Consider the following 22,855-nt stretch of genomic DNA (forward strand, 5'->3'; position numbering starts at 1 on the left):
GCACTATGTGTTGTACACCTGAAACTAATATAATATTGTATGTCAACTGTAACTGAGAAAGAAAAAAAAATAAAAATCCAACTGATTCTTTAAACTCAGCTGTCCCAGGTAGGGGTTTTTAAGTTTCCCTGCACATTGGAATCACTTGAGAGCCAACTCCTGATTTAATTAGTATGGGGAGTGGCCCAGATAGTGGGAACTTTACTTCTAATGTGCAGACAAGGTTAAGAATTACTGGTCTAAAACCAGTTCCCTTAAACCGGTCCACTCCTGGTCGAGATGGTGGAGTAGGTAAACGCTGTCCTTGCCTCCTCTCACGACCACATCAAAATTACAACTACAGAACAACCATCACTGAGAATCACCTGAAGTCTAGCTGAACAGAAGTCCTGTAACTAAAGATATATAAAAGAAGCTATGCTGAGACTGGTAGGAGAGGCAGAGAAATACAACAGGCTGGTCCCCATACCATATGTGGCAGTTAAACACTGGGAAGGATATCTCAGCTGCACAGGTCCCCTCCAAGGAGAAAGGGGTCCCAGCCCCACACCAGGCTCCCCAGCCCAGGCTTCCAGTGCCAGGGAGAGAAGTCCCCATAACATCTGCCTGTGAAAACTAACAGAGATTGTGGCTGACACAGAGGGCTGCTGGAGTTTCAGTCAGCACTCTGAAAGGGCCTGTGCATGGATTCACTCACTGATGGACTCACTGAGCTCCAGCGCTGGGGCAGAAGCTCAAAAGGTACCACAGACACATAGGGAACTGTCTGGCCTCAAAGTGAGGGGGCTGGAGGGACAGCCTTCTCCCAGACAGAAGTGCTAGCAGGAGTCATTATTCTTCTGCTGAGCCCTCCACACACCCAAGGTGCAGATAAAGGCAGCCACCATAACTGAGTCTTCAACAACCTGGCTAACATTGTTTGTTCACCCTATGCTGATGATTTCCTGAGCCCCCCTTCCCACCCAACTTGTGGACCCACCCAAGTCACTTCCCATGGCTTTTCCATACAAATTCCTGTCTTGGCTTTGGACTTTCCTGAAATCTCTCAAAGGTTCAAAAAGCCCCAACAAGTTGCATCTGGTTTTGGAATGCCCCATACCTCTACTAAGCAGCCGCAAGCCCGGCACTAGTGGCAGCTAGCCCAGGTTTGCAGTTAAACCTCTCCCAGGCACCTCCAAGCCCACTGCAGGTTGAAGATATCTACAGAACACTTTGTGCCCCCTTCCAGGAGGCCCTGGTGCTGGTACACCCAGCTTCAGACCAAGTGGGAGCACAAACCAGCCACCTCCACAAATGATACACCCAAAGGGCAGATTGGACAGGCACCAGAGCCCTTGCTAAAGTGAATCCTGCTCTGTAGAATCAGGCCCTGCACAGTAACTCCTCCACTGTCAATATAGCCATTCCTCATAACCAAGCAGCCTGAGGGTGAAACCCTCCCACTGACATGCAAACAGCAGCCAAGGCTCAACTACAACAGGAGGACACACACAACCCACACAAAGGACATACCTGGAGCACCCAGCTCAGGTGACCAGGGAGACTGTACGACTGGTCCCCATAAGAGGCCATTTTACTAAGAACGGGAGACATAGCAGCTCTACCTAATACATAGAAAAAACACAAGGAGGCAGCCAAAATGGAGAGACAAAGAAACATGTCCCAAATGAAAAAACAGAACAAAGCTCCAGAAAAAGAACCAAACAAAATGGAGACAAGCAATCTACCAGATGCCATGCTCAAAACCTTGATTATAAAGATCTCAGTGAGACCTTCAACAAAGAAATAGGAAACATAAAAATGGAGATAGAAAACATAAACACAAACCAGTCAGAAATGAAGAATACAATAACTGAAATAAATAATACATTAGAGGGAATCAGCAGTATATGAGATGAAGCAGAGGTTCAAATCAGCAATTTGGAAAATAAGGTAGCAGAAAACACCCAAAAGAAAAAAGAATTTAAAAAAATGAGGATACTTTAAGAGGCATGTGGGATAACATCAAGTGTACCAACATTCACATCATTAGGGTACCAGAGGGAGAAGACAGCAAGGAATTGAAAACCTATTTGAAGAAATAATGATGGAAAACTTCCCTAACCTGGCAAAGGAAATAGACATACAAGCCCAGGAAGCACAGAGAGTCGCAAATAAGAGGAATCCAAAGAGGCCCACACCAAGACACATCATAATTAAAATGCCAACGGTTAAAGACAAAGAGAGAACCTTAAAAGCAGCAAGAGAAAATCAGGTAGTTATCTACAAAGGAGCTCCCTCCCATAAGTCTATCAGCTGATTTCTCACGAGAAATTTTGCAGTCCAGAGGGACTGGCACAAAATATTCAAAGTCATGAAAAGCAAGGACCTACAACCAAGATTACTCTACCCAGCAAGGCTATCACTTAAAATTGTAGAACAGATAAAGAGCTTCCCAGACAAGAAAAAGCTAAAGGAGTTCATCACCACCAAACCAGTATTACCAGGAATCTTAGAGGTACTTATTTAAAACAAACAAACAAACAAACAAAATCAGAAATATAATAATAAAATGGCAATAACTACATATCTATCAACTATTACTTTCAATGTAAATGGATTACATGCTCCAATCAAAAGATAGGGGGGCTGAATGGATAAGAAAACAAGACCCTTACATATGCTGCCTACAAGAGACTTACTTCAGATTGAAAGACACAGACTAACAGTAAAGGGATGGAAAAAGACATTTCACAAAAATGAAAACAAACAAAAGAGCTGGGGTAGCAATACCAGCCAAAAAAAAAAAAAGACTTTAAAACACAGGCTATAACAAGAGACCAAGAAGGACCCAGTAATCCCACTTCTGGGTATTTATCTGAAGAAATCCAGATAAAGAGCTTCCCAGACAAAAAAAAAGCTAAAGGAATTCATCACCACCAAACCAGTATTACAAGAAATGTTAGAGGGAGGAGAGGGAGGAGAAGGAGGAGGAGGGAAGGAAGAGAAGCTGGAGGAGGTGGAAGAGGTGGAGGAAGGGGAAAAGACTGGAGGGGGAGGGGGAAGAGAGGGAAGAGGAGAAGATAAAAAATGTGAATGATAAAATAGCAATAAGTACATACCTTTCAACAATTACTTTAAATGCAAATGGACTAAATAGTCTAATCAAAAGACATAGGGTGGCTGAATGGATAAGAAAACAAGACCCAGATATATGCTGCCTACAAGAGACTCACTTCAGATTGAAAGACACACAAAGAAAGAAAGTAAAGGGATGGAAAAAGATATTTCATGAAAATGGAAACAACAACAAAACTAGGGTAGCAATATTTATACCAGACAAATAGAGTTTAAAACAAAGTCTATAACAAGAAGACAAAGAAGGACCCAGTAATCCCCTCACTGGGCATTTATCAAAAAAAAAACACCCCAAAACACTACTCAGAAGGGACATATGCATCCATACGTTCAATGCAGCATTATTTACAATACACAGGATATGGAGGCAACCTGTGTGTCCGTCAATGAATGAATGGACGAAGAATAGGTGGTACATATACACCATGGACTCTTTTCAGCCATAGAAAAGAATGAAATGCCGTTTCCAACAACAAGGATGGACCAAGAGGGTATTGTGCTGAGTGGAGTAAGTCAGACAGAGATAGACAAACGTAATATGATTTCACTGATATGTGGATTCTAAAGAACAAAATAAATGAACAAACAAAACATAAACAAATTCAAATATAGAAAATATTTTGAGGGTTGCCAGATGGGAAGGCAGGTTGGGAGGAATGGGTGAAAAAGGTGAAGGGATTAAGAAGTACAAATAGGTGGTTACAAAATAGTCATGGGGACGTCAAGTATAGCATAAGGAAGATAGTCAATAATACTGCAATAACTGTATGGTGTCAGATCCGTACTGGATTTATCGGGGTGATCACTTTGTGAGTCATATAAATGTCGAATCACTGTGTTGTACACCTGAAACTAGTATAATATTTTAAGTCAACTGTACTGAAAACTGAAAAAAATAAAAATGAAAGAAAACCCTGTCTGCTCCTTCTGTATTCCCTCCTGTGGTTAACTGCCTCAACATACGTTTCAACAGTCACTCCAAAAATTCAGAGCTAAGTTCAGTCAAGGTAATAATCGAGGAAGGTAGTACCACAGGGATAACACAGTATTATAGGGATAACTATAAGACTTGTTTTCCTGTATGCTAAGCCATATTTAGGCCAGGAGCAGAAACCTTATCTTAAAAGCCTTATCTGTCTTGATCCTGTCTTGCTTTAGCTCCTAGGGGCCTGTGATCAGCGCCTGGGTAGTACAGCCGGTAACCTGGGGCCAGGCTATGGAGCTGCGGGGCTTGGTCATGCCCTGAAGCCCTGAAGCACTGAAGGAAGAACAGCCTCCTTTACTTCCTTCTATAAAACTCCAGGCCCCTTTTGCTCGGGGAAGTTATGCTCTTTGCCCTCTGCTCTAGCCCGACCTCCCACAGCTCAAACACTCCAAGCACATGCTATTATAGACCAATCTTGGTATCCCATGACTCATTCCTCCAAACAACATATAAATTAGCTTTGCTTCCACTTTTGCTCATACTGGAATCTCTTATCTCTGTTCGATTTGCTTCTGTACAAGCATCTCATCCGCCTCAGCCCAAACTCCAGCTCCTGTGCTTCCACTCTCATTGGTTAGCGCATCTCTCCACTGTGTCTTGAAGCAGTGAAATATTTCTATAAGGTTCAAAACTTAAAGGCAACAATCAGGTAGATATATAACAGTTTTCCAACTTTGATTTGAAGAGTCCACATAAAGTGTATATGGACGAAAAAGGGATTCTGTAATAAAACTGACAAGTCCAATAATGGAAAGTAACCTCACAGGGTGATCTGATCATAAATTCCTAACTGGGCAGGTCATGGTGGGTAGTCATGCCTGAGGCATGTAACTTTCTAATAAAAGGTTTAATTTTGCCTTAAGCAAGCCCCGTTGTTTCTGTGCATCTAGGTTAACATATCTTTGAAATAAGCTTACCCACCCCCAAGAGAGCACATAACCTTGTTAACCATCCTGTAATGCAATCATAGAGATTTTCCTTCCTTGGTTTCTCCCACCTCCATGTAATTAATCTTCCTTAGTTCCCTCCTTAATTCCAAATTCATAAAAGAAACCGCAAAACTGTCATTCTCCAGAGCATTTGAGATCTTGCTTCCCAGCTACTGTCGTCAGTTTTGACTCAAAAGAATTCTTATAAAAATTCTCTACAGGTTTTGGATGTTCTTAAGTTGACATGTATTATGGCTTTCCATCAGGTGGGGGGCGGGGAGGGGAGGGGAATTGGCTAGGATCTTTAATAACAATTAACTGAGTTCAAGGTAAACAACTAGCAGAATCTACTTCCACATGAGTCTCTCTTCTAAATATGCTCAGAAGGAAAGCTATTTGCAGTTTTCCCCCAGAAAGCTGCCCACATCACTAAATGGCATATTAAGTCAAGGTAAGCGTATATAGTTGTGTTGTAACAAAATATTCCCCATTGCTTTCTACTGAAGAAGTGGTTTTTTTAAAACTGTACATATTTTGTATTTGAAACTCTAAATTTCCATTTCTCTCATGTCATTTACCTTTGTCTCGCAAGTTATAACTGTGGACATTGCTGGTTCCCACGCATTACAAAGAATCAAACTAGTCTCAGAGCTTCCTCTCATTTGAGCCATTTCTTTTCTTCTTTGGGCCTGATTTCTAGTTACCGTAACAACAGTGACACAGCGTGCTCCATGGACACTGAGCCTGCACATCTAATGCTCAGTGTTACATTCTTTCTCATGAGTCTCCATTCTTTGTTTTTAAATAGCATATAGCACATCCTTTCAAATAAAATCCTGTAGCGCTGACTGACATGCTGACAGAATCCAGTACCTAGCGTTTTGTTTTTTTCCAAGTGAGGATTCAAAGATTCAAATAAAAAATCTTGCTCTGTCTTGAGATGATTTCTAATGACTCCAGATACAAAGCCAGGCAGATGTTTCACACTGCTTTGTGAATGCAGAGAAATAATCCCGAGTTTGTGAGGAAATGTCTCTGTTTCTGACAGAAACACTTGGCAATCACTACAAGTTGTATCCCAGGGAACCCAGCCTCAGAAATCCTCTACAAGTGTGACTCTAAGGACACCAGCCGCAGGCCTTCCAGGTAAGCTGTTTCTCTAAGCATCTGGTTTGCAGAGGAACACAAATTAGTTGAAATCTCCCCCAGCAAAACATTTTAACAACAACAGCTTTTTGAAAGAAACACAAGAAACAGCACATCGTGATGCTGTATTTCCTTTGATCTCTTTGTATTTTCCTTCATACACTACTCTGGGATATCTTTAGTTGTACTTTGCAAATTTGAGGCTGAGAATCATGAAGGAACTTAGTTTGTACTGGAGTCAGAATTGGCAAGAGCAACAAGAAGAAAGGGACTATAAGTGGCCTAAGAAAAGAGCAAGCCCTGGCTGACACTTCATGTGTCTGAAGCCCCCTTGCACAGAAAAGTCTGCACCCGTTCCAGCTAGCCTACTGTCAATTCACACCCCACAGCCCTTGAATGCTTCCGGACAGCTATCTTCTGAGGCATCTTTTCCAAAGCTTTGCTCATCACCTGGCTCAAAAATGCTTCACAGAATCCTCGGGGCTATGGAATTTCCTCTTAAATTAAAAAGCAGTCTCCTTAGCTGTAGTAGTACCTGAAACTATCTTGCTTAGATATTTATCAGTTGTGCTTTCCTGAGGGCAAGGATTCTCTTGATCAGGAACACAACAGGTGCTGGGTCAAGACCTGCTGACCCATTGATGGACAGGCATTCTTTGGCCATACGCAGACTGTACATTTTGAGAAGGAAGCTGACAGAGATTCACTCCTTGACCAAACTCTAGTCAGGCTCTTCTGAGCTTTTTTTTTTTTTTTTTTTTCAACTAGTCCTCAACTTCTAGGCTTCCTTCCATGTCTTTCTTTGCCTTGTCTAATTTTAGGAAGAATCCTGCTAAGTTGGTTTAGCCAGAATCCACTCTCACTCCAATGTATCTTTTTAGTGATTTTCCATCACTGATGCCCACCCTGCACTTTGGCTGTAAATTGCCACTCTTCCTTTTGTGTTCATAGTTGAGCCCAGTCTCTCTCTACCGTAAAACCCCACTGTGGTGGACCTTACACCTATGGCAATGGCCCTGAATGAAGTCCACCTTACTGTCTTTAACAAGTGTCTGAATAATTTTTTCCTTAACAAAGCCCTTAATGGTGATCACTGGGTATTCCAACTGGGCTCTCACATCTCTGGCAGATGCTCTTGGCTGGTTTGTAACAGAATGCAGTCTGCATTAGCGGTATTTGAGAAGACTATAGCAGTTATTTAAATGATCTGTTGGACTAGGATGAGTGGAGTGGATCCTTTAAGAACCATCTCCTGCTGATGAGCACCTAGTGGGAATCAGCAGCCCAAGGTGTGAACCAAGTGGATTCTGGGGATAGGAGTGGGAGTGACTAACCTGCTCAAGTCACTCTACCTGTGACTTTAGCCTTGAGGCAGAGTAGAAATGGGGGAAGGAAGAATATGGTTTTAATCTGAATTCAGCCAGATTCTACAGTCATTTTTGCAATAGACTTAATGCTGACGTCCACCTTGAGAATTTATAACAAGTCATTTGTTCTTTTGCTAAACATTACCAGTTCACTGCAGGCTCTGTAACATTTGTGCTTGCACATATAGTATTCTAAAGAAAAAGAACTGGGGGAGGAACTCCTGTGCGCATATTATGGCAATTTTTTATTTTCAATGTAAGTTGAAAAACTGATTCAAAAGTTTACCACCACTTTATTCACAAAGAATTTTCCTTCTACCACAAGTTATCTGTTTTTTCCTCCAGAGTCTTAATGATTTTGACCTCTCTAGCAATTTCCTATCTAAGGAAGACTAATCAAGAGAGGCAACTCACTGCCATTTTGAATAATACCTAAAATCATACTCTCTTAATGTGGACTTGGCTCTTCAGGTACCATAAACATATAATTTAGAATGTGAAACAAAAACAGTTCCAAGTATCTCCCATTATTGGGTATACTTTAGAATTCCATTCAGTTTTTCTGTTAGCTCTTTAGCTAGACATCTCTGCATTATCTTACACATCTTTAACTTTTCAGTCAATTTACGAGGTATGATAAAAAAAAATATGGTGACTGTTTAAATAAAAATTTGTTACAGTGAAAAGACACATTGCCATTAATCTCCCTCAAAATATTCCCCCTTGCTTCGAACACACTTATCCCACCATTCTTGTCACTTTCTGAAGCAGTTCTGGAAGTTCTCTTTTGTGACCATCTTTATGAGCGTTTAAGAAATGATGTCAGTAAAAAACGGCCTGAGAAATGGGCAAATGGTTTCATCCTTCATCACGACAATGTTCCATGTCACATATCGCTTCTGATATGGCAACTTCTGTCAAACAAAAACATTACGGTGTATCCTCACCCACCTTATTCACTGGATCTGGCACCATGTGACTTCTGGCTCTTCCCCAAAATCAAAATGACCATGAAAGGTAAATGTTTTCAATCAATTCAGGACATCGAGGCAGCCACGACAGCACAACTAAAGACACTCACGAAAGAGGACTTCCAGGACTGCTTCAGAAAGTGGCAAGAGCGATGGGATAAGTGTGTTTGAAGCAAGGGGGAGTATTTTGAGAGGTATTAATGGCAATGTGTCTTTTACTGTAATAAATTCTTTAAAAATTTAAACATTCACTGTATTTTTTTATCACACCTCATAGAGTTACTAATTTCCCACTGTACATAAAATGTAGAAACTTTGCAACTGTAGAGGTTAAACTGCCACTTTCCCATCCTTTTTGCTATGGTTATCATATGCACTACATATACATCCATTATAACAGCCTCAAGAATACATTACTTTTGTTTTATGTCATGTATTTTTTAAAAATTAAGAGGACAAATGGTCTTTTCTATTTACCCATATATTTACCATTTCCAATGCTCTTCATTCATTCCTGAGGATCTGAGTTTCCCTCCAATTCTTTCTTTTAGCCTGGTAAACTTTCATTAGCATCTCTTGAAGTGTAATTCTGCTGGTGACAAATTCTCTCACTTTTCCATTATCTGAAAATGTCTTTATTTCATCATCTTTCTTAAAATATTTTTTCACTAGATGTGTAATTTTGCATTTGTCTGTGCTTCAACATTTTAAAGATGTTTTTCTACTGTATTCTGGTTTCTCTAGTTTCTGATATAAAGCCCATCATCACTTGAATTGTTTCCTCATATGCAATGTGTCATTTTTACTAGCTGCTTTTAAGATTTTTTTGGTTGGTTTAAGCAGTTAGACTATAATGTATCATATTTATCCTTAGTGTTTGATGGGCTTCTTGATTCTATAAATTTATGTCTTTCACAAAATTTGGGAAGTTGGTTGCTAGTATTTCTTCAAATGTTTTTCTGCCCCATTCTATCTTTTTTTTTAAATTCCAGTGAGGGCCTTTTGAAACTGTCACCCTAAGCCTTTGCTGTTTGTTTGGTTTCAATATTTTCTCTCTCTCTTCTTTAGATTGGATGATTTATATTGGTCTTCAAATTCACTGATTCTCACTGTTATCATCTTATAACCTCATCTAGTAATATTACTATTCCAGATATTCCTAATACTGATATTATATATTTCAGTTCTAAAGTTTCCATTTGGTATTTAAAATGTTTTCTATTTTTCTGTAGAAATTTTTACCATCTTTCCATTCATTAAACATGCTGTAATCACTGTTTTAAAATCCTTGTCTCATAATTTTAATATCTGAGTTATGTCACAATTGGCCTCTGTTGACTGTCTTTTCCCCCGATAATGGGTCACATTTTCCTGGTTCTTTTTATGTCTCATAATTTGGATTGTATCCTGGACATTGTGATTGTTATGTTGTTGAGACTCTGGACTCTCTTATATTCTTCTGAAGAGAGTTAGTATTTTTATTTTATCAGGGAATCGACTTGGTTAGGTTTCATCTATAATCTGTTTCTCCTGTCACTGATGGCAGATATAATCTCAGGGCTTTTTTAGCCTTAGAGTTTGCCTTGCATATGTGTGGTTCAGTAATGAGGCAGGGACATGGGCAGAGTCCATACATGGAATTTAAAATCTTCCATTTTCTGCTTTCCCCTCTCCAGGACTCCCTTCAGTGGTCATGCTTTCTCCAGGTGCCATCTCTTGGTTCCTCAGGCTGAAAATGTAACAGGCTTTCTACTGGAATTTTAGCCACCCCATGCTATGGTGAGACTACACCTCACACCAAAACCACAAAAACAGGAAACTAACCCTGTGTTAGTCCCTTTCTCCAAGTTTTTGCTCTCCTCCAATATCTGCCTGCTTTTGTTCATTTTGCAGAACCTTAAGGTGGTGGTTTTTCGTATTGTACCAAGTGTTATTAGTTAATTGTGGGAGGGCTGGCCTGATCGGAGCTCGTTCCACTATACCAGAAATGAATCCAGCAACATTCTACCTCTAAAGAAATAGCCCAAATCCAAGCCACCGTCATCTCTCATCTGGGGTACTGCAGAGGCCTCCTATCTAGTTTCCTTATTTGTCCTAGGTGACCAAGGGTGAGATGGCTGACTGTAATGTAATACAATGCAATGTCATCCCTTGGCGCCACCTTATTAATTTAGAAGTCCTTTTGAGATCCAAGAATGAAAGGATAGTAGAAAAGAGGTCTCTGGCATGGAAGACAGTCCCATTATATACTCACCTGTCAAAAATCTGTGCATAACTTTCGACTCCCCAAAAACTTAACTACAGTCATCCCTCAGTATCTGTGGAGGATTGGTTCATGGACCCTCCGACCTCCCCGACCCCCCACCATGGAGACCAAAATCTGTGGATGCTCAAGGCCCTTATATAAAGCGGCATTGAACCATGAACACAGTCAGCCCTCCACATCTGCAGATTCCCAACCACAGATCGGAAATACTGGGTTTGGTCCGTGGTTGGTTGAATCCACAGATGTGAAACCCAAGGATGCGGAGGGCCAATGTACATTTATTGAAGAAAAAATAATCCATGTATAAGTGAACCTGTGCAGTTCAAATCCGTGTTACTCAAGGGTCAACTGTCACCAGAGTCAGCATTCTAGATCCTCTTATTCCTCCTGGGACTAAAAACCCTTGGGAGAATGCTGGGGAGTGAACTGGAGTCTATGCCACCAGCCCAAGTTAAGACAGGTTGCACCATACCATGGGCCCTAAGTGGAAGGAATGAACTGAAGGTCCATCACTGGCTGCCAGAGCTCCAGCAGATAAGCTCCAGTTGCACTGTTAAGACATGACCTCTTTTGCACAGGGAAGCAAAACAGTTTGATTTAATAAAGTTCTCTCCCATCATTTTAAAAGAAAATTTCTCTCCAAGCGCACCTGAGATTTTCACAGTGGCAGATTATCTCACTTGGGTAGAATGCTTGATTCTCAGGCAGAGGCCTCTGCACTTCAATTAAAGAAGCAGCTGATTTTTAAGAAAAAGTTTATTCTACACAAGGGTATTTTGAATGCTGAGTAAACTCCAGGAGAATAAGAAATGAGGCTTTTTAGCTTGCTCTGCACAGCATCTGTGAAAAGATGGCTAACATGAGTGTTCTCATGTGATAATCAAGAGCGGTTAAGTTTTTGAGGGCAACTTTGCATTCCCAAGGCCTAGCAGAAAAACCTAGCGTAGAGAAGACTCCTTAGGGAAAGCCAGTTGAGTGATGAAATCAATTATTGGCACCCTGAGGCTTTAGAACACTCTGCTAAATTTGTAGAGGACCAGCGAGGGAACCAGGCATATTAACAGACACACCAGTGCTATAGAGAAAATAAGTTAGTTACACAATAATACTCCTCCTGTGAATAAGGAAATTCACATAATAGAAAAGATAAGTGTCTCCATACAGAACCAAATACAAATAACACAGATTCTATTCTAGAAGATTATTTGTACTATTTTGAGGAGGTAATTATGTTGTAATTATTAAATAGATTAAGATTATGGTTAACAATCACTATAGATGTGTATGCAGAAAAATGTTGTTTTTAACAAAGGCAATGAGTTCCTTATAGAAGGGAAATCCATGACATTAGGAAAAAAATATAAAAGACATTTTAAATTCTGGCCATTAATAGGCTTTGTTTTTCTCTTACCCTGTCATTGAAAAGCAGAGATGTTCGTTCTACACTGCCAAGTTGGCCATATCAAGAAGGGGAGAAGTATAATTGAAAAAAATTTGGTGTACTTTTTTTTCATATAGCAAAGCCAGTATTTGTTATAATTTGCTGTAACTGTCTTTCCCTTAAGACTGTTATTACTACTTTAAGAAAGAATTACTACCAAAACTAATATTATATAATATCTGTCAGTTCAAGGATTTTTAAAAATTTTAGTCTGTTAACAAAATTACTGAAGATTATAATACATATACATCATGTGTATATAGACATAAAATTTTTCCCCACAAATATAAGTCAGACTACCCATAGTTCTAAAGTTGCTGTTTTCACTGAACGATATTTCATTAACTTATTTTTATATGTAAAATGTGTCTATGTAGAAGCAGTCCATGTTGTAGGCAGAATTCTAAGACGGCCCCTCAAATTTCCCCCCAAATCCCAAGGTTGCGTAATTCCTGGGACTGTAAAGATGGTGGTTTTTACTCCCATGATTAGGTAACGTTATATGACACAACTGATACAGGGAGATTATCGGGGTGAGCCTGACCTAATCCTGAGCCTGATCCCATGAATCATTTAAAAGCACAAAATTTTCTCCTGCCAGTTGCAGAAAAGGAAGTTGGAGATTCGAAGCATAGGAAGGATTCACTGCACCGCTGCTAACCTAAAGATGGAGGGAGGCTACACAGCAAGGAAAGCAGGTGGCCTACAGAAGTGAGAGCAACTGACAGCCACTGAGGAAGTGGGAACCCCAGCCCTGCAACTGTAAGAAACTGAATCCTGCCAACAACCAATGAGCTTGGAAGCAAATTTTCCCCTAGAGCTTTCAGACTAGAATGCAACCCAGTTGACAAGTTGGCTTCAACTTTGTGATACCCTGAGCAGAGAACTCAGACATGCCTGGGTAGACTTCTCACCTACAGAACTATGAACTGAAAAATCAGTAACTTTTCAATCCATTAAATTTGTTGTAACTTGTCATGCAACAATAGAAAATCAATTCAGTCCTTCTCTCACTTCTTTTTTTGTTAAATCTTTTCAACAGTTACACTGTTTATTTAGTCATCTCTTTACTTAGACACTTAGACTGACTTAAGATACTTGTTATTACAAAAACAACATTCTTACACATTATCAGCAAAAATCTGTTGGTATCGAATTGTTCATAGCGTATGCAAATGATTTTTAAAATATGCCTAAGACACCAAAAGCAACAAAAGAAAAAACTAGATACACTGAACTTCATCAAAATTAAAAAACTTGTGCATTATTAAAGGACATTATCAAGAAAGTGAAAAAACACCTCAGAATGGGAGAAAATATTTTTAAATCATGTATCTGATAAGGTTCTAGTATCCAGAAAATATAAAGAACTTTTAAACTCAACAAGACAAATAGTCCAATTTAAAATGGGTAACGAATTTAAATCCACATTTCTCTAAGGAAGATATACAAATGGCCAACGAACACATAAAAAGATACTCACATCATTAGTCATCATGAAAATGCAAATCAAACCATGATGAGGTACTACTGTGTTTCCCCGAAAATAAGACCTAGCTGGACAATCAGCTCTAAAGCGTCTTTCAGAGCAAAAATTAATATAAGACCCAGTCTTATCTTACTATAAGACCGGGTCTTTATCATATAATTAATGTAATGTAATATAACATAACATAATATAATACCGGGTCTTATTGGGTATCATATTCAAAAAAATCATTGCCAAGGGGACTGTCAATAAGCTTTTTTCCTGTTTTGTTTGTTCATTTATTTTGTTCTTCAGATTCTACGTATAAGAGACATCAGTGGTATTTGTCTTTCTCTGACTTATTTCACTTAGCATAATACCCTCTATATCCATTCATACTGTCACAAACGATAAGATTTCATTCTTTTCTTATGGCCGAGTAATATTCTGTCATATATCTGTACCCCATCTTCTTTATCCAATCAACAAACAAAGCAGAAATAGACTCACAGATACAAAGAACATTGTGATGGTTGCCAGATGGAAGCGGGGTTGGTGGATGGGTAAAAAAGGTGAAGAGATTAAGAAGCACAAATTGGTAGTTACAAAACAGTCATGGGGATAACTATGTATGGTACCAGATGGGTACTAATCGGGGGATCACTTCGTAAATTACATAAATGTCTAACCACTATGTTGTGCATCTGTAACTAATATAAAATAATATTGAATGTCATCTGTAATTGAAAAATAAAAATAAACAAAAATAAGCCTTTTCCTGTTTTCTTCTAGGAGTTTTACAGTTTCAGGTCTTACAAAAAGTCTTTAATCCATTTTGAGTTGACGTTTGTGTGTGGTATAAGGGTAAAATTTCATTCTTTTGCATGGGGATATCCAGTTTTCCCAATACCATTTATTGAAGAGACTATCCTTTTGCATTGTGTATTCTCGGCACCCTTGTCAAAGATCAGTTGACTGTATATAAATGAGTTTATTTCTGGGCTCTCTGTTCTGTTCCATGGGTCAGCATGTCTGTTTTTATGCTAGTACTATACTGCTTTGATTACTGTAGCTTTGAAATATATTTTGAAATCAAGAAGTGTGATGCCTCCAGCTCTGTTCAATTGTGTCTACTCCTTTACTGGCACTTCTCCACTCTTCAATGTACTCCTAAATTACCTGGCAACACACTGTGCATGTTAGGTACATAAAATGTTTTCTTACTAACTGAACTATTCCCCATGGTTTGCCCTTTGCTCTTCTCACACGCTCTCACTTTTTCAGAAAGCTTTGCTTCTGCCTGCAGGAACTATCCCCATGAAAATTCTCATCTTCATCTGTGACATATCACTTGCATCACAGATGCCTCCACCACATGACCCATGGGTTGTTCAGCTACCACTCCAAATTTAACAGCCAAACTTGAACTCATCATTTGCTTCACTTGGCTGGCTTCAATAATTATAGCACCACTCCCTGGTCTCCTTGGCCAAAAACCACTGAGTTATACGTTTTAAAAAGAAAAAGAGACAAGACGAATAACTAAGTTTTTTGCTACATTTAGTAAACTACTCATCCATTCAACAAATAATTATTGCCAACATTCTCAGGTTTAGAGGATTTGCTGGTAAATCAGATTTTTAACATATCCTTTCTCATTCTTGCTTACAGTCCAGTGGTGGGACACAGACAATAAAAAAAAGTAAACATGTCAACTAGTATGCTAGATAGCATTAAGCACTAAGGAAAAATATAAAGCAAGGAAGAGACATTGAGAATATGCATGTGTAGGCAAGAGATGGTGGTAATGGTGGTTTCAGTTCTACACAGGGTGGCCAGGAAAAACCTGAGCATGGTATTTGAGTAAAAACCTGAAGGTGAGGATGCAAGCATCATGAAACTCCCCGGGAAACAGCAGGTGCAAAGAAAGGCCCTAAGTAAGATGTGTTATGTTTTCAGGGAATAGCAAGGAGGCCATTATAAAGTGGAATGATCAAGGAGGAAGTGATGGGCAATGCGGTGTCGCAGTGACGAGGCCGGGATCAGATCCTACAGGGCAAAACGCCTTTTCCTCTCTCGTCTTACTCCTAGCCTCCTTATCCAGGGCCTCATCACTTCACATCTGCAGTAGCTTCTAACTCATCTCTTTTCTAGTTTAACCTACATATTGCCACTGTGATCATCTCAAATCACCACCTTCAACAAGTCGTTCCTCTGCTCAAGGAGTCATAAGGGTTATCTAACACACCAAGCCTAAATTAGCGTAGGATTTCCAGGGCTCTCCTAGACCTATTTCATCTTGTCTCTAGCACTTGTTTTCTGATCAAACATTTACTGAGCTCTTTCTTTGTTTAAGAGGCTGTGAGCAGCCAAAGGCAGTAAGTAAGAAAGGGATTCGAGCCCTGGAGTTCACTGTCAACACAAACCTTTTTCTAGCTCTAATAGCCTCTCCTAATTTCCTGCACACGTGCATTGCAGTCTTTGTTGTTTCTGACTCACACTTTTGCCTTTGCTCCTTTTCATGCTTGAATATCTTCTCATCTTGAACTTACAATAAAATCCAAAACCCTTCCATGGCTATAAGGCCTGCATAACCTGTCCCTGACTCTCCTCAATCACCTCTTGTGAAACCCTTTCCTTCTCTCATTCACTACATTCCAGCAACACTCACCACTTCTCAGTTCTCTGAATGGACCAAGTCATTCCCTGCATCTAGACCTTCTTCTGCCTTTGTCATGTTACCCACTCTTTGTGCTTAAGCCTTAGCGTAGATGCCATAAGAGCTTGCCTGCACTCCAATCTACATGAGGTTTCACAGCCCCCTGCATGATTTTCCTTTATGGCATTTACCATCGTTTTTAAACTACAGTTATTCATGTGATCACGTGTTTAATGATCTTTCTACTAAGGAGAGTGGTCTCTCTACTAGATCATTAAGTTCCAAGAAGACAAGCAGGTACCTCTCTGGCTCACTTCAATATCTCTAGCATGTACCCGAATACCTAGGGTAGACGTTTAATAAATATTTGTTGAACAAATGACTTAATACCCTATCTGGATCCTGGCCATTCTTCTATTCAATTACTTTTATTTTCTACAAGAGCGCTTCCTGGTTTCTCAGACTCCCAATAATCCTCTTCTTCCTGACTTTTCTTTTTTAAAAACAGTTCTTTGAATATTGAATACAAAACCTTGGTGACAATTAATCCAGCTCACCATGACAGGAAAAGCCATCTCTCCCAATATATTACATGGGAAATCTATTTCTTTCCCAAACACAATTTAATCCTAAATATAGAGCAAAGCCTGAAATATAATTGATTAGAAAAATATATATAAAACAAACAGGACTTCTCATTTTTTATCTTAAAGAAAGTCTATAATAAAGTTTCTAACTTAACAGGTTGTGTTTTTTGTTTTTCCCTGACTTCTCATTGGGCTTAAAATCCCGCCACATGTCAGTAAGGCGTCTGCCCATCTTATTTTCACTCAGCTTGGAAGAACATGTTTCACATTGTTAGGAATCCTGTAGCACCTTTCTCAGGCCTCCTCAGCAGCAGGACAGTTCTTTTCAATCTAAGTCCCTAGCAGTTATTGCAGGGGCCCACAAACAGGAAACCCGCAGTAAATGCTTGCTAAACTGCTTAATTAAATGAAAATCCCTTGAGTCACAGGTGACTGATTGGTACTTCTTAACTAATATGCACTTATTCAGTCACTCAATAAATATTTATTTAATGCTCCAATATCCAAGATCCAGTGCTTAGCACTGGGGAGGAAATGGTACAAAAGATACACAAAGACACACACACTCCACGGGGGGGATTTACATGCATGTTTACAATTACAATATAATATCTAGTAATGGGAAAAAGCTGGGGACAGGGTGTCTTCATGGGTGTAATTAAGTCCCAGGGCCTGATTCTACCCATAAATATGGAGGAAGGTTTCATAAAGTTGAGTTTTAAAGAATGGACAGGAATTTACCAAGCCAACAAGGGTAGGGAGACATGAAAGAGCAAGGCACGTTTAGGGAAAGCCAAGTAAGTCATCAGGAGGAAAACAGAATGCATGAAATAAGGTTAGAGAAACAGGCAGAATTACACCATGTTGGGTCTTTTACGCCACACCCAGTAACAGGCTAAGTGGGAGCTGCCATGGACGGTCTGCGCCTGTAAGAGAAGTGTGGTAGTGGTATGGAGCATAACTCAGGAAGACAGGGAGTCTATGTTTGGGGAGAAATGGGAAGGACCTGGTGTGACAGTGGGGATGGAGTGGGGTCAGTGGTTTGATTGATATTTAGGAGACCGAAGTGACAGGACACAGTGATCAACGTGAAGGGACAGAGAGAAGGAGAGAGGCGCCTCAGAGGATTCCTACGTTTCTGAGACGGATCTCTCAGCACATGATAATGCCTTTCACTTGATTTCAAGAGCACAGGAGGAAGTATATGTGTGAGGAAAGAAAACGAATTGTTTAGATATGCTGAGGTAGAAAAGTCTGAGGGCCACCCAATGGCAGACGTCTGGGAGGAAAAACGAAAGAAGGACCTGAAGCTCGGGGGAGAGGTCTTAATAAGAGACTGAGATTTCAGGCTAAATACGTAGGATTCTGTTCAGAATGATGAAATGTCACAAAAAATACTTAGAGCTACCAAGGCCCTGCCAACTGATTCTTCCCTCCGCAGATCATCTGATACTCATCAGTCAGGACATATCAGGATGCTGTATGAGGGTTTGCGATTTGTCGTGCACTTTAGCCCTTCCAGGTTTGCCTGTGGAATCCGCAATGAGACGAAGGGGAGGAAGATCTGGCCTTCTCCTCCTTAGCCTGCTCCCCCGGCTCACATGTGTTCTTGGGCACAGAGGTCAGAGTGTCCTGGCCAGCTCCATTTGGCTGGAGACGAGACTAGAAATACCTGATTGGAAAGACAGTCACTCAAGGAGTTCTCTTGAGGAGGAGAAACAACTAAAGCAATTGCTCTGTAAAACACTCCATGCACCTGACAATACATCCCTAATCCTTCATGACTTCTGAAAACTGCTTAGAGAAAGTAATATATGACCAATTTAATACCTAATCATAATGAAAGCATAATTATCTCATAATATCAGCTCAAGGACCTAAATTTTTGAGGGCTTATACAACTACATAAATCTTAATGGAAAGAAGAAAGAACATCTATTGATTAAACCTAGATCTAAAATTCTGCCTATTAGTTCACTCTTAAAACTAAACGAAGATGATATTTTCAACTAAGGACCTTATGGTTTTATTACGTCAATGGGAAAGTGATATAGTTCTTTAATATCTAAGGATTTTTAAATGGCCTAAACATTATCAGCAACTCCACAAAAAAATGTTTTTTACATTTCTTCTTTTAAGATGTTTTATTGTTTCTTGAGGCTAAATTATAAACAATAAGTCCAAAGATAAAACAATGGGTACACTGATGATCCTGCACGGATTGCAAACCAGAGCAGTGGGGTATCTCTGGGGGGCTTGGGGCTTCTCTGTGCACTTAGCCCGATAAAGCAAGGAATGGGCACAGGCACATGTGGGACCGTGGAGACAGACAGTCCCCTGGCACTCAGGATGAAGTGTACTCTGGTTTTCAAACAGACTTTCAGGGGTTCACCAGGGTACTGAGTGGGGCAGGGGCGGAGTGAGATTTCTGTTATTTCCCCTTTCCCTTCAACACTGGAGCAGTTCTATCTTATCTGTTTCATATATTAAACTTTCTCATAAAATTTAGCTTAAAGAAAGAATTCTTCCATACACAGAAATAAGTACTAATAAAGTTTACAAACCTCTGCTCTAGTAGAAAAACAAGAGCAGCCAGATCTTACAGCCATGCGGCCCTGGCCTTACAGCCATGCAGCCCTGGCCTTACAGCCATGCGGCCCTGGCCTTACAGCCATGCAGTCTCGTCTGCACGTGGCAGCTGTCGCTGCCTTCGCTACCACTACTACCTTCTTGACCACAGCTTTCCTAGAAACACATACTAGAAACCACAGGTGACAGGACAGACCTACATGCCTTTTATTGCTATGCCACTGAGCCACTGGTGCTTTAATTTTTTTGGTGGGGGAAGGGGAGTCCAGATCAGAGGCACTGTGGAGCGTGCACACCTGATTTGCCTTTGTACTCTGTTATAACTGCCATTTTCAATTTTCCCACATGTAATATGCAATTGGAAAAGAAACTGTTGTTTTCAAATTTTAAGTAAAAAAACAAAACAAAAAACCATAAAGTACTCTTAATACAGGAAGTCACCAAATAATATAAAAGTATTCCAAGATTTATTTTCTCTCTGCCCCACCGAGAAGACAACTACAAAGAAAAGCTTGGACTCCCTAAAATCCCAAGCTGGCTACGAAGGTCATCTCTCCCCACGGGAGCCTTACCGGCCTCTAGAGAAAGAGAAGCCTAGAATGTCTCCTTGACTCCTCTCTCCCTTTCCCGGGAAAAAGCACTGGTGCAGCTGCTGGTGCCAGAGGGCTTCGTGGCTCTGCCAAGATCCGCGTCAGCCCCTTTCTGCGGCCTCTCCTCCAACTCAAGGCAACAAGGACTGATGGAGTCAGGCCCACCTTCCCTGCTGCCCGAAGATGCTCCCCGCTAAACAGGGCTGGTGGCAGTGACGACCGGGGCTGCCCTTGGACAGGACCCCGTTAGCCTATCCCCTCTCCCACATGCAGCAAGGCAGAGCCCAGGGCTTCCTGCAGTCTAGGCCTGGGTTCTGCTGAATGTGCTGTGTTCTGTTTCTGTATTCATTTCTTCCGGCACTGAAGAGATGCATCCTTTTCACTCCCAGAGGTGGTGAGAGCCAAGACTGGGGTCTGAGCTTCCAAGTGGGAAAAGGCACAGGATAAGAAAGAGGCCACGCGTACCTTCAGGGTACACTGAGACTGGAGGAAAAGCTCCCAGTGAAAGAGGAGCTTACTCTATCTTGTTTTGCCTCCTCTATGCGTCTATCTTCTCTGACGGCCCAAGATGCCTATGACGCTGGCCATACCATCCTAGCCCAGAGTCCCCACCTCAGCAGAACTTCTAGTATCCTTTACCTGATCTGCTTGCCTTCTCGCATATCATACAAGGAAAAGAAGACATCAGTATCTTCCCCAATGGTGTTGTAGGTGAAACTCTTCAGGCTTAGGAAGAAGTGATGTGGCACTGGCATCCGACAGGTTTCCCCGTGACGTGGGCGCATTGTATCCACCTAACGAGGAAGGCAAAAAAACAGTGATTTTTACTTTAGCTGTTCATTATATTAATCATAAATAAAATGAAAACTAAACGACTAACTTACTGCTGAAGGGACTCATTTAAGAGAGAGACTGAAGGTGATTTCTCTGCTTGTAGGGGGTACTGTGTCAACATGCTTGGTTTGAGGTGGACAAATATGCAGCTGGGAAAAGTAAACAGAGTGAAGGAGATACTGCAACAGTAATCCCAACTTACGAGGGAACTCAAAATCTCCTCCAGGTCATAAACATCTAAATTCGCCATGGAACCATTTTCAAAGTCATTTCTTGGAGATACTGCATGACCTTGCTGCACTTGAATTACATTGTTAGATGATAATAGTTACCATCTAAATGACATTTTTATTTTCTTCCAGACTGATTAATTTTAGTCTCTTAGTCTCCTTTCTTTCAGTGGTGCTTATGTAAATTTGCACAGAGGAGTGGAGACTGGCCAAATGTGCTTAAAGGTCAGAACTCCTTAGATGAAAGACCACACAAATGACAGCGGTGTCTGTCATTTCCAGTGCATCCCTATGTGTGAGCTCTTAAAAGAAAGAGTTGAGGGAAAAGACTGCGAGGCCTGGTTAAGATGCTTACCTGGGATGTGCTTTGCTGTACACTCTGCCGGCTAGATAAATGCTATGGAAAGAAAGAAAGAAAAATTCACTCAATTGGGAAGGAAACTAACTTTCATTAAGCATTTTCTCTATGCTTAGCATTCCACTATGTTGTTTATATATATGATCTCATTTAATTCTGGTAACCTTGTTAGATAAATATTATTTATGTTTGATGGAGGCATCTAGGCTTAGTACGAGGAAGAGATTAGCTGAAGGTCACACAGAAAGGTGGCAGGAAAGTCTGGATTCAAACCCAAGCCTTTCCAGCTCAGAGTACCAGCCAAGTCACAGGTGGTACTTGCTACTGGGTTTTTGCTGTGGCACCATCCTCTCCACACGCTGTATGTACCATATCCTTAGCCGTGTAATCCAGCCTTTTCGGGCTCTCCACATTGAAGGAGATATAGCCTTTTACCAAAAGGGGCTCCCTCCCAAACCTCTCTCCATGCTGTTCCTTTACTGCTGGCTGAAGTTAGAAGAAGCAGATTCCAATCCAAGCCACAGACAAATGGTTGTGAAACTTCAGGCAAATTGCTTACTTTCCCCCAAGAGATACTTTCCTCAACTGTAAAACTGAGATAAAGCGTTTATTGTCTTCCTAACAGGGTTATTATTAGGCTTAAATTTCATAATGGGAAGCAGCGTGACATAGCAGTTAGGGACCTCAGTGCAGAAGTCAGGACACCTGGTTTTAAACCTTGGCTCACTGGTGCTTCCTCATCTGCAAAGTGAGTATAACATGTTGTGCTGAATTCAACTTCATAGGGTTTTGTGCAGATTAACCCAGCACAGAACCCATCACTTGTAAGTAGTTGACCATTGTTATCTATAATTAGTATTCTTCTTGTTATTATTGGTATAATTAGTTACTATAGAAAAGTCAGTCACATTTAGAAGTAAACCCTTGCCAGAAAGAATGGTGGGTTCACAAACATTTGGTCCCTGGTCTTGATAAACTCAACCATGAGTTTCTATCCTGCTCCGTTTTGAGGTCTACAGGCGTGAGACCACTCATTCAGTGAACTGTTCCACGTGACATGGGTACAAAGAATGGTTGCTGAGGAGAATGATTTTTCTCTTCCTTCCAAATACACACATTTAACCCTAAATGAAACTAAAGTACAATTAAATATTAATTTAAGTGCATCTCACTAGCTGTATTTGTTAATTATTAAATATTCATGTGCATTATTAGCTAATTATTACTGACTATAGATGTTCATCCATGGGACTACATGTTCCCATAATACTTATTAAATACAGTTGGTCCTCCGTGTGCACACGTTTCACATTTTCGG

At 40.5% G+C, this 22,855-nt stretch overlaps 1 protein-coding gene across 10 annotated transcripts in view; it reads right to left on the reverse strand.

Annotated features, from left to right (window-relative positions):
* DOCK3 (dedicator of cytokinesis 3) overlaps window positions 1-22,855 on the reverse strand; it is a 292,122-nt gene that overhangs the window by 138,243 nt on the left and 131,024 nt on the right. For all 10 annotated transcript variants that reach the window (XM_074312252.1, XM_074312255.1, XM_074312249.1 and 7 more), the window contains 2 exons: window positions 21,535-21,576; window positions 20,755-20,909 (listed from right to left, as the gene is read on the reverse strand). In XM_074312252.1, coding sequence (XP_074168353.1) covers window positions 20,755-20,909; window positions 21,535-21,576 — 197 coding nt within the window. The remainder of the gene's footprint in view (window positions 1-20,754; window positions 20,910-21,534; window positions 21,577-22,855) is intronic.

This window comes from Rhinolophus sinicus, linkage group LG10 (genome assembly GCF_036562045.2).
Source record: "Rhinolophus sinicus isolate RSC01 linkage group LG10, ASM3656204v1, whole genome shotgun sequence".
NCBI classification, from domain to species: Eukaryota; Metazoa; Chordata; class Mammalia; order Chiroptera; family Rhinolophidae; genus Rhinolophus; species Rhinolophus sinicus.